The sequence below is a fragment of the Toxoplasma gondii genome, chromosome VI (genome assembly GCF_000006565.2).
Source record: "Toxoplasma gondii ME49 chromosome VI, whole genome shotgun sequence".
NCBI lineage: Eukaryota > Apicomplexa > Conoidasida > Eucoccidiorida > Sarcocystidae > Toxoplasma > Toxoplasma gondii.
The window spans coordinates 2,901,279-2,911,974 of record NC_031473.1 but is presented as its reverse complement, the minus strand read 5'-3'; the positions used below and the strand labels follow the sequence as shown (position 1 = coordinate 2,911,974).

Here is a 10,696-nt window from a genome sequence, read left to right as displayed (position 1 = left end):
AAGATAACAACAAAAGTCCAACAACGCACGCTAGCCTCCCAGGTTGTCTCTGTGCCAGCTGCGTCGTGCTGTGCAAATACCGACCAACTTCCCTTTCCCCCGTACAATAGCCGCATGAACGTTCTGATCAGTTCCTGAATATATCCGATATTGATGCCTCTGGTTCTTGTTCTGAAAGGCAACCATCAGGAGTGCCCCCGAGACAACCAAGTTCTCTTATGAATGCTGTACGCCCCTGCCCGTAGAAGCATTCGCGTCGCTGGCACCTGTTCACAAAGAGGATGCGTTTCACGACGCCATTGTACAGTAACACATTGCCCACGCCAAGGAAACGGGAGGCAGGCTCAGCGTCAACTGTCCTGCATTCTCTAAGATTAGGAGATGCTTGAAGCCGAACTAAGATTCCGCAACGGTCCCTGCCCGTATATCTAGAAGTAACTTCATGAGAGATCGTGACTGTCATGAAAGTCACCGAGAATCGACAGCAGGTCAGCCTCAGGCAAAAAACACACGCTCTTACCCCTGCGAGCACCACGAGTCCACGCAGAACAGTCAAATAGCTACGGGTGGTCGGTTTCGTTTTTCGTCTCTGAAAATTCTTGATTCCACGACCTGGTCCAGTGGCTCTACACGGTTCCGGGGAACTCACCTAATTTTTGCGCAAGTGTGTGCCTGTTCATATGGATGCAGATGTATTTGAACATTTGAATAGCTCTGTGGTGCGTAGCGTAACACATCTGCAAAAAGAACGACTGTGCATCGGCTAGCATTCCAATACGGACTGAGCGTGCGGAAACATGGACAAAATTCCACAACCGGCTGTTTTTGGCGAGAACCAACTTTACAAGGGCGCGAACCAGAGCCCTGCTTGGGGTGTGAAAGGGAACAGATTTGAAGGAAACCGGGACGGGCAGCAAAATCCGACAGTGAGCGTAACCGTTTACCGCTACTATTCCTGGATTCCTGGGGAAAGATCACTCTCAGCGTCCTCCTTGTGCCTCACCCTGGACCTTGAGCGCTGTCCACGCGCTTTATTTCAGACGGAAGCCTTTTCTGTGGTTTTCTTTCAGTCGTATTACCGTCGCACAAGGAAGTCGAGAAACGGACGCAAACTCAACAACTCCCATGCGAAAGGTACTGTGTTTTTCTTCTTGGCGCTTAGGTGGTTCCTGGAGAACACGTTTTTTCTGGAAACGCACCCGACGCAGTGGGATCAGCGACATTGAGATCCTATTCCCGTAAAAGTGTGGCGTTCGTGAACGTCTTTCCTTGCATTCGACATCGTGAGTGCTTGTTGGTTTCTATCACACACACGCACACACGCGTCGCGATGTTTCCGCGTCCTCTTTTAGCGCCAACGGGGTTCCGCAAAGAGTAAGTGGGGGGGGGGGAGATTGCGGCGGGGGGTGCCAGGTGGGAATTTTCGCGAAATGTGGCCCCTCGCGCGAGGTGGTGTTTTGGTGGGTTTTGTTACCCACGCGAAACGCAGCCTTTTCGTCAGCGCTGCTCTGCCCCTCCTTTTTAGGATGGCCACACCCGCGGCGCTTACGCGTGCGCCTGTTTCCGTCGTCCACTGCGTAGTTTCGTCCCTCTGTCTTTGTGTTTCGCGGAGCGTCCTTTCGTCTGCATTTTTTCGGGAGTTCAGCCGCTATTTTTGTCGGCTTTGCGCGCGTTTCCCTGGCGCATCTCGGCCGCTCGTGCAACACGGCATTACCACGACGTTCGTGGAGAGTGTTCCCCCGAGACAGTTGTGCAGACCGCAGTTCAGTGCGCGTTGTTCCTGTTCTGGAAAGTGCGTTGCTGCGCGGAATATCGCCCCTCTACCCTGTAAAATTCACTTTTAGTTCGTGGAAACACCGTCCGTTTCGCTGTTTCTTCCGCCTGCCTTTTCGAGGGTTCGTTTTCCTCGCGCCACTCCACACTCGCGTACCTTTTTGACTTCTTCCCACGTATCTCTCCCTCGTCGAGTCTCGTCAAATCATTTTTGCCCCCACATTCAAGAATCTCCTCGGAAAATCCCCCGGCGCGCTCTAAGAGCTTCCGTCCCATTGTAACCGATTCCTTTCTCCCTTCTTAAACGTTCTTGTGCGCCACAGGTCCGCAGTCGCTCTCTGGCTTCACACCTCCAGTCTGTTCACCGCGTTCTGTAGAGTTCCGCATTCCGTCGTCCGGCCGTGTTTTCCGCCGTTCTCGGTCCACTTTGCCGACGCGATCTTCCCGAACATTCCGTGCATTCCCACCGTCGTCTTTTCGCACTGCGTCTACAATGTCTGTGTACTCTGTCCACCCTTCAGGAGCGCCAGCCTCGTCCGGAGGCGGCTTCCACCACAGCGCACAAAACACAGCGTTTTCTGGACATCATGGGTACGGCGGAAACTCTGGATTGCACCCTTCGTCCAGCGCCCGCGGTGCCGGCTACGGACAGCCGCACCATCTTCAGCAGCAGCAGATGCAACTTCATCTTCAACAGCCGCCTCTGCCACCCCCGCCTCACCACCAGCAATACCAAGGCTTCACGAATGCAGGGAATTACTCGCAACAGCACAACCAGTCTGCGCAGCAGTTGCCGCAGCAAGGCCACCCGCATTCCTACGCTCAGCCGAACGCGATGTCTGGCGCATCCACGCTCGTAAGTGAATCCAGATCCATCGTGGTTAATGCAGAGAAGTAGTCTTTGCTATTCCGTACATTCGAGCATTCGGAAAGAGGCGACAAAAAGTTTTTAAAATGCAAAGGGTCCAGCACCAAATACACTATCACTGCTCGGGTGAGATGGATCCGGCTTTTCCGGGCGGACGAATATTGGGAGATTTCCAAGGCGAACATCGGGATATTAGGACATCTTGCGTCCACTTAGTCTCCAGTGCCAGTGGGGAAGCGTGCGTCTCCCTTCTCACGGAAAATTCAGGCCATGTATGTGACTAGAAGGTTACTCGGCTGTCGCTGCCACAGACGCTGATCCGTAACTGTGTGTTTCTTCAGACTGGGCAAGTGTGTGGGTCTGTGTGTTCTAGCAGAATAAGGTTCTGCATGCTGTTTTCAGATTATCGAGTGTGGTGTCTCCTCTGTTTATGTAATGAAACAGCTCCGTGCAGTGCCTTGCTGAAATGTACTTTTTTGCAATGATTTGTCGGTGGCCCGAAATGACTAGTGAAGAATGAAAGTGTACATGGGAAGACTTCACGCATTTTCCAGGCGAATATGGTGCGTGTTGGTCTGTCATATTTCGTTACTTTTTGCCAAGACAGTTCTTCCCCCTCAACAAGAATACACAAATTAGGCATGTACTATACCAACGAGCTCGCTCAACGTTACTTTTTCCGTGCTACATGGATGTCGTACTTCGTATCTCTTGGTAGGCAACGCCAACGGGGACTGCTCCGGATGCGTCTCTCCTGCAGGGCTCGAGCTCGACGTTCATGTTCCCGTCGCAGGGCGGAGCCGGTGGAGCCCCAGCCGGGAGTTCGGGCCCGTCCGCGCCGCTGATGATGGATGGCCAGGGCTCTGGGCCTCTCGGAGCTCAGGTGACCTCGGTGGCGCAGCAGGGTCCTGAGGCGGAGCATGCCGTGCATGCAGCTGCGAAGCCTCGCATGTTGACGCCCATGGAAGTTGCGCATTCGTTCGTCTACCAGTATTACTACATGCTGCACGATACGCCGCTTGACCTGCACCGGTTCTACGACTTCGACTCGCAGGTAAGAAGGAAGAGAAGTCCTTGCTCAAGATCGTGAATATAGCGGTACAAGCTGTAAACGAAGGACATACCAGTCAGGAAGAGTGAGACCGAATGGAGCGGTGTTTGCTCCCGAATGCAACGGTGCGAGCTTCAAACACAGGGCTCTTAAACCGAAACGGTCGATCCAAGTAGAGGCGAACTGTACAACGAAGTTTGACAGGTTCTCGAGACTCAGTCGGCTCCGAGAATCGGCAAAGTGTATCCAGCAATGGATGGTGGGGAATTCACCTGGGGTAAAGTTGTTTTTTCTTTTGGAGCGCTTTGCGTGGTGACTTCGATCTGTTGACGCTTCTGGGGACTGACGCGGAGGCGAGGAGACTTCGGTTTTCGGTTTGACCACTGACCTGGCAGCAGTTGTGCGAAGACGGGGGTGGTGCGTATCCGTAGGGACATGCGTTTGCTTTTTTCTTGTAAAAACCTTTTATGTTTGTAGATGATCCGAACGACGGACCGCGACGGCACAGTGCCTCACAGTGCGCCGCACCACACGGACGTCAGGGCCACCGGTCAGAGGGAGATTTACCGGGCCTTCGAACGCGGCCGATTCGAGAGGACGACCTGCCGCGTGCGTTTCATCGACGCGCAGGAGAACAAAGACGGAGGCATGCTGATTCTCGTCGCCGGGCGTCTGAAGCATGCAGATGAGGGCCCCGAGAGAGAGTTTGCCCAAACTGTCTTCCTCGCGAAGCAGAAGGCCCCGCGCAACGTAAGTCTGAGGAACAGTGGCGAAATCAGGAAGAAGTGTAGGGGCTAAAGGTCCCTCTTCCGGACTCTCCACACGATGCATGTGTGTCCGACTGCGGACAGTCAGTACGCGAGAAGGCAGACATCGATGCATCTCCGTTTTTAGGTTACCGTATCTCGAGCAAGAAGTATTGTTTCATGTTGAAGGCACAGGACATCAACTGTCTTGAGTTTATTTTGTGTTCCCCACACAAAAGGCATGCGCGGCGCTTCTGTTCACATGTACGTTCAAGTGTTGTTTAAATCTGTCTGCACGGACTCAGGGGGGATCGCGTACTTGTTAAGGAGCTCAAATGCCAGTTTCAGTCTTGTTGTTTTCAGGGGTGGTACGTGACCAACGAGATCTTCTGCTACCTCGACGCGGCTGTTGAGGAGGTCGAGAACGGAGCGAGAGAGGCAGTGGTGCCTTCTTCGCCCAGTCCCCGCTCTCGCGCAACAGCTCAGGACGCCCCTTTCCAGCAAGGCGAAAGTTCTCCAACAACTGTGGAGGCGCCGGCAACCACGTCCCTCGTTCCGGAGCAAAGCAGTCCGCGCGGCTCGGTCGGAGGAGACAGTGTCCGCGCGCCGAACGCGCCCGCGACACCTATCTCCCCCCGCGTGGGCTCCGACGCGTGCGCCAGCCCCACCGTGAAGCCTGCGGCGGCGGAGGCACCCGAGCTCGAAGAGAAGAAAGAGACTGTCGAGGAGCCTCAGAGGAACGCGACGCCCGAGAAGCAAAACGCTGCCCCTCAGAAGCCTGCGCCGAAGCGCCAGTGGAAGCGCGAAGACGCCCCGAATGTCGACGCGTCGACCCCTGATGCAAGTAAGTTTGAGGTGAAGCGCGTAGAGAGGGAAGAGTGGGAGAGAGGGGACAGACGCAGGAAGCTAGAGCGAAAGACCGGGTGATGACAAATTCGACTGCATGCACAAATCGGAGGTCGTCAAGTGAGCGGACACAGTGTAAAGTCGTGTGTCGTCGGCCATATGGAGAGCGAGAGGGGAGGAGTGTGGAGCTTCCCACGCAGCGGAATGCTGCAAGGAACCGTTCTGGATTGTTTGAGAGGAGTAAGACCTGGTGACTTTTGTCGCGTTGTGTACTCCCCGCAGACTGGCCGCGCCCTGGAGAGACCAAACAACAGCCGAAGGTGGATGTGCAGCAACAAGCTGAGCAGTTCAAATACGATCCGAAGAGCTTTGCCTTCAAGGTTGTACAGAACGCGCAGCGCACTGCAGGAGGACCTGTGAGTGTGTTTTTTCCAGAGAAACGTGTACTTTTCTCTCGCGTTGCAGTCGTCATCTGTAGGCTCAACTCTCAGCGCTTTTTCTGCACGTCGAGCGTTCATCGAGGGGTCCCGCTGTTTAGTCGGTATGTTAGCGCCTAACGTGTGTAACTGAGCATCACCTTCGGAGCAGATTCGAGTTGGTTCTCTCTCCACAATATCTCTCAAGTGTACGGACACAGTACAACTGGATCTGTGAAACAGCAACCGTCAAGGTCTGAGCGAATCGTTCTGTCTTCTGCAGTCTCTGTACTGCGTCGCAGCGCCTTGTGAGTTCTTGTCAGGGAATCTAGATTGTGGGAACTCGCGTTTATGCTGCGTCTGTCTTCAGAAAGGCTTCGCTGTTCCTGCTTCTCGTTCCACCGGCAGCTCGGCCAACAACGGCCGCGCCGGCTCGGCTCAGGAGGAAAGTCGGGCGAGTGCGTCGCGTGTGGGTACACCGGCAGCCTCGGGTGCCGCTTCGTGGGGAGCCCAAGGGGCCGGTGAGGGCGCCGAGGGCCCCACGCGTGGCGACGGGCCACCGGCGGGCGCGAAGAAGCTCGTGGTGCTCTCTGAGATGCCCGCGGAGTTCTCTGTGGACGAGCTGAAGAAGGCGGTTGCTGAGCAGTTGAAGAAGTTCAACGAGGGCCAGGCAGTGGAGATCCGCAAACCCGCAAGTGGACGCACCTTCGGCTGGTTCATCGAACTCGATTGTCGCCAGAGTGCCGAGTACCTCATGCAGCAGGGGCTGTACGTGCGCGGGCGACAGGTGAGTGAAGAGAGACACGGAGCGCGGAGTTGGGTGCGGATTTGAGACGGAGAGACAGAAAAGGGGAAGAACACATGAGAGGTCCTAGACGTAGCGTCGTTTCCCAGACACGAACGGCAAGCGAAACTCTGGCTCAGATTTACCTGAGTTTCGAATGTCAATGTATCAATCCGGGAGCAAGGTTTCAGATTGTACCATTTAAGATGTGTATTTGCAGAGTTCTCTATTTGGTAGCCTCTTTAGACGCGTGTGGCTCGTCGATCCGGGTCCGTTTCACGAGTTTCTCTGTCTGTTTCGCTCGTTGCTTTTTTCAGATGCGTTTGGACTTTGCGCGTCAGCAGGGATCTGGTGGTCCGCGTGGCGGCGGCCGCGGAGGCCGTGGAGGCCGAGGCGGCTGGAACGGGAAGGCCCCGAACGGTCGTGGCGAGTACAGCGGACCGAAGGGCGAGGGAGCCTTTGAAGAGGAGGGCCGGTTTCGACCTCGCTTCGGTCGCGGAGAGGGCGAGAACGGAGTTTTTGCGCCCGCGGCTGAGAAGGAGGGCGAAACCGGAGCCGACGGCGGCCAGTGGATCGACGCTGGCAAGAAGAAGAAGGGTCCTGGAGGCCCAGCGCCTGGCGCCCAAGCGGGCGCGGCTGCCGGAGCGGGTCAGGAGCGACGCTTCGGACTCGGGACGCGTGGGGGCGTTGGAAGGCCCCGGGGCGGGGGGCCCAGACGCGGCGGGGACCAGGCAAACTGGTCGAGATAGAGCAGAGGCGGGGGAGATATGAAGTTGAGAAAAAAGTTCTAGTGTAGAGGAGGTGAGCGTGTGTTGTGGGGGGAGGGGGGGGTGGGATTGCAAGGGAGGAAACGGAATTGTGGGTTCGAGTGGAGGAACAAGGTGTGCGTGTCGTGAGATGGAGAAGTGCGAAGAGTGAGGGACGAGCTTCCAACGAGAAATCTTCTGAAGAGACGGCCATGTGTGTGGTGCGGACGCGGTGTGTCTCCAATTCGCGAGGGGGGAGCGCTGGTAATACGCGCTTCGACAGCGAAAACCCACGCCTTTTATGTTTTGAGATGTCGCAAATCAAGAGCATGCACATCTTACCTGAGGACTGCAAAAACCGTTTCCATTTGGTGTCCCGGCTGGCACGAAAAAGGGTCCCGGGACCGTGAAGCGCCTCTGGCACACGGCAGGTGTAACGGTCGGACAGCGAGACACCTAAGGGTTTGAAGTCGTCGCGAAAGGATGGATTAGCACGATTATGGATTTGCGTGTGGGCGCTGTAAATCAGTCTACAGAACGCGTCTTCCGCCTGCACGGACTGAGAAACCCCGTGCGCGTGGCCAGTTTTCTCGAGGTGCCGTCGACATTTCTGTACAGATTTTACGGTGTATATACACTCGCGCCACATGTGTTTTCGTGCCGTTTCGTGGGATGACCAGACGGGGTTCGAAATCCGGTTCACAGTGCCTTCTGTGACGTGAAGAAAGAGTTAATGCTCCGACTTTGAGAAGCAATGGATTTTTCTCGAACTGTCTCTCGTTTCAACTCTTCACAAAGCTAGCTTCTCAGTGGAAACGAGGCAGTGGTTCGCCCGTGCGGGGATGCGGGAGTGAAAGGGGCGAAAGAAAAACGCAATTTGTACAAAAAGGATACCGGAAAGCAAATTGGGAAGCGCACAAGGCTCAGGAACCGTGTACAGAGAAACCCAGAGCAAGAAGTGGAAAATTCAACCACTGAAATCCGGTGGAACAGAGTCTCAACATGCGTAGTGCTCGGAGAAGTGTGTGAATTTTTTTTTGCGTTTTTGACGGTCGATCCCAACGGAGAAGTAACGGATACGCAGGGCAGTGACTTGTTTTGGATTTGTGACAAAAAATAGGCGAAGGTGGAAATCGTGAACGTTCCTCTCAGTGCATATCCACAGCACGTGCGAAGGGCGCTTTCCCAACAGCACTGACACCCAGCTTTTCCCTGAAAAAAGAGCCAGCGGGGAAAAGGCGAGTGCCACCTAGGGAGAGCAGCTTAATAACAGGAAGAGGCCGTGTTTTGGGGGAAAGAAAACAGGGAGGCGTCTCGAGCAGGGAAAAAATCGAAAACGTTTTTTGCCAACTGTACGGGGGTGATTTAAAATACCGAGGTCGAGAGTGTGTGACACATATATGCATATACACATTCCTGGTTCCATGTGAGAATACATGTGTACATGTATATATTGACACATGGGGATGTTTTTTTCCGTGGCTGAGACATTGTTGCGCCTGTGTCGGATTTTGTGACTTCGTCTCGCAGGAACGGACTCAGCACTAAAGCCAGCGACTGTTTGTGTTGTGTGTCTCTCCTCGAACGCGCATGCCCATGTCCAGTTGGACTACCCTCGTTATTGGCTGCTTCAGACACACGGGAAAACCCAGATTTCGGGCGCCTCACGAAGGCAAGACACGGTTTTTTGGGTCTCAAGGGCTTCCCTCTTTACCGTGTTTCTTCCTCATTCTCGAGACCCACAAACAACAGCAAGGCCATCTGCTCTGTAGGGTACTAGGTATGACAGCCGAGTTCTGTACGGCACCTGACGCCAGCACCCCACTGGACAGCTTAAGTCTTCTGAGTGTTGCGTTCAATTTGCAAAGACAAGTTGCGAGGCATTTCTAGTTTACTACTAAGACTCTTTTTTCCCAGGCGCGATAATTTGACACAACGAGCGTAATTGAAGAGAGGACAGAGCGACTTTTCGCCGTCAAATTGACGCAGATGCAAATAGATTTCTTTGAAAACCGGAAATTCTCATGTTTGACTGTATGCCTCGTTAGCTCGTGGGCAAACTGCTTCTGAACCACCCACAGAGATTGCTGCATGTGTAGAAGCGGACATCTCAAGAGCGAAGGAGCTCAGTCATTTGTATATAGCCACATGATATTTTTTGATAAAGGCTTGCACGCCGAAGTATCGACTGTCTTTCGTTCGCGACGATGATTTCCTGCTGGCGCACTCGGCAAACTATCCCTGGGACTTCGGAGTAGTAGGGACAGAATTGGAAGAAACAAAAATAATTCAGAACATTCGTGTTACCCTTACAGAACTCCAGATTCGTTCTGCCCCTCATTCCTACTTTGTCTCGCGGGGGCTGTAAATCGTCAGATCCTAACTTGGGGGGGGGATGGGAGCGGGGGACACGACGGCAATTTACGTTTGTGCCCTACACCAGCATCCTTCAAGAATAGAAACAGTATCAATTAGACCTTTGACACTCTACTTTCAAAAGAGAAGTGCTGGAGATAGGTTACTAGAGAAAGTGGCAAAATTATCAAGTGCGAAGATTATATCGTTGGTGCGCTATTTTCCCAATCTTCTGAGATTCTAAAAAGCGGGTGAGCTGCTAGGGCCTCGGAGTTTTGTGATTACTCGTCGGTGCTTTTCTTTGGCGTTTTGCTCTCCTGTTGAGGATTCTAAGATCTTTTTTCACTAGAAGAATATTGGCATGGATACTGAAAACACTGTCCAGTAGAACGGCAGTTCTTCCTGTCTTTGTAAGTGAAGAACGGGATGGGCCTGGTAAGACACGGGTTGTTGGCGGGCTCTCAACTGTGTGCGTCCATAGCCCTTTGCTTCCCGATTCATGTGTTTCCTGTCCTGCATTTTGATGAAGATAACGCCTTGGCTTATTAGTGCAGATGTCACATGCTGAAAATGCTTCTTCCTAGTTCTTGCGAATAGAAAAGGGCGTGCACACATGGGAAGACATGGGATTTTTGTCGACACTAGGTAGAGGTATTCGACAGCGCTTTATTTTACCACTGAGTTGTTACAGATTCTTTACTTTCGTAGAAACAAAGAGTTAAAATTAATTCCACGGCTAGACAATATAAAGTCGACCGTTGGACTCTTGTGGAACAAAATAGGGGGTTCAGCTGTCGATGTTTGTCGGCAGTATACGGAGCAATGTGCAATTGGGAGGAGGTTGTCAATGATGCGGAAGACAATTCAGGAACGTCCTCGGTACACACGCACACTTGAGGATCCCAACGGCGAGCCAACAAACCTTTCGCTGTCAGTAATCCGTCTAAGTTTCAGTAAATGCAAAGGTGCTTGTATGTCTGTTTTGGTCAGTCTACTGTAGCCATTGTCGTGACCGATTATACACTATGCGTTGGGACAAAAGGGTGTCGAAGTCCTACTCATAACAGCATCGAACAGTTTTCCTTCGTTATAATGCGAGAAATCACAATAA

General features: G+C 53.3%; 1 protein-coding gene across 1 annotated transcript; it reads left to right on the top strand.

Annotated features, from left to right (window-relative positions):
* Nucleotides 1–1,515: 1,515 nt before the first annotated feature.
* On the top strand, nucleotides 1,516–9,343 carry TGME49_243960 (nuclear transport factor 2 (ntf2) domain-containing protein). The gene is made up of 8 exons (XM_018780691.1): nucleotides 1,516–2,629; nucleotides 3,402–3,695; nucleotides 4,170–4,442; nucleotides 4,802–5,282; nucleotides 5,567–5,700; nucleotides 6,071–6,487; nucleotides 6,802–7,285; nucleotides 8,761–9,343. Exons 1-7 carry the CDS (start codon nucleotides 2,267–2,269, stop codon nucleotides 7,231–7,233), a joined length of 2,394 nt encoding a protein of 797 aa, XP_018637527.1. The 5' UTR covers nucleotides 1,516–2,266; the 3' UTR covers nucleotides 7,234–7,285; nucleotides 8,761–9,343.
* The last annotated feature ends 1,353 nt before the right edge of the window (nucleotides 9,344–10,696 follow it).

Excerpts from the sequence above, each read along its gene's own strand:
- TGME49_243960 (XM_018780691.1), top strand. The coding sequence starts at position 2,267 with ATGTCTGTGTACTCTGTCCACCCTTCAGGAGCGCCAGCCTCGTCCGGA. Across the intron at positions 2,630-3,401 it reads TGTCTGGCGCATCCACGCTC|GGCTCGAGCTCGACGTTCAT; the intron begins GTAAGTGAATCC and ends TCTCTCCTGCAG. Across the intron at positions 3,696-4,169 it reads TCTACGACTTCGACTCGCAG|ATGATCCGAACGACGGACCG; the intron begins GTAAGAAGGAAG and ends TTATGTTTGTAG.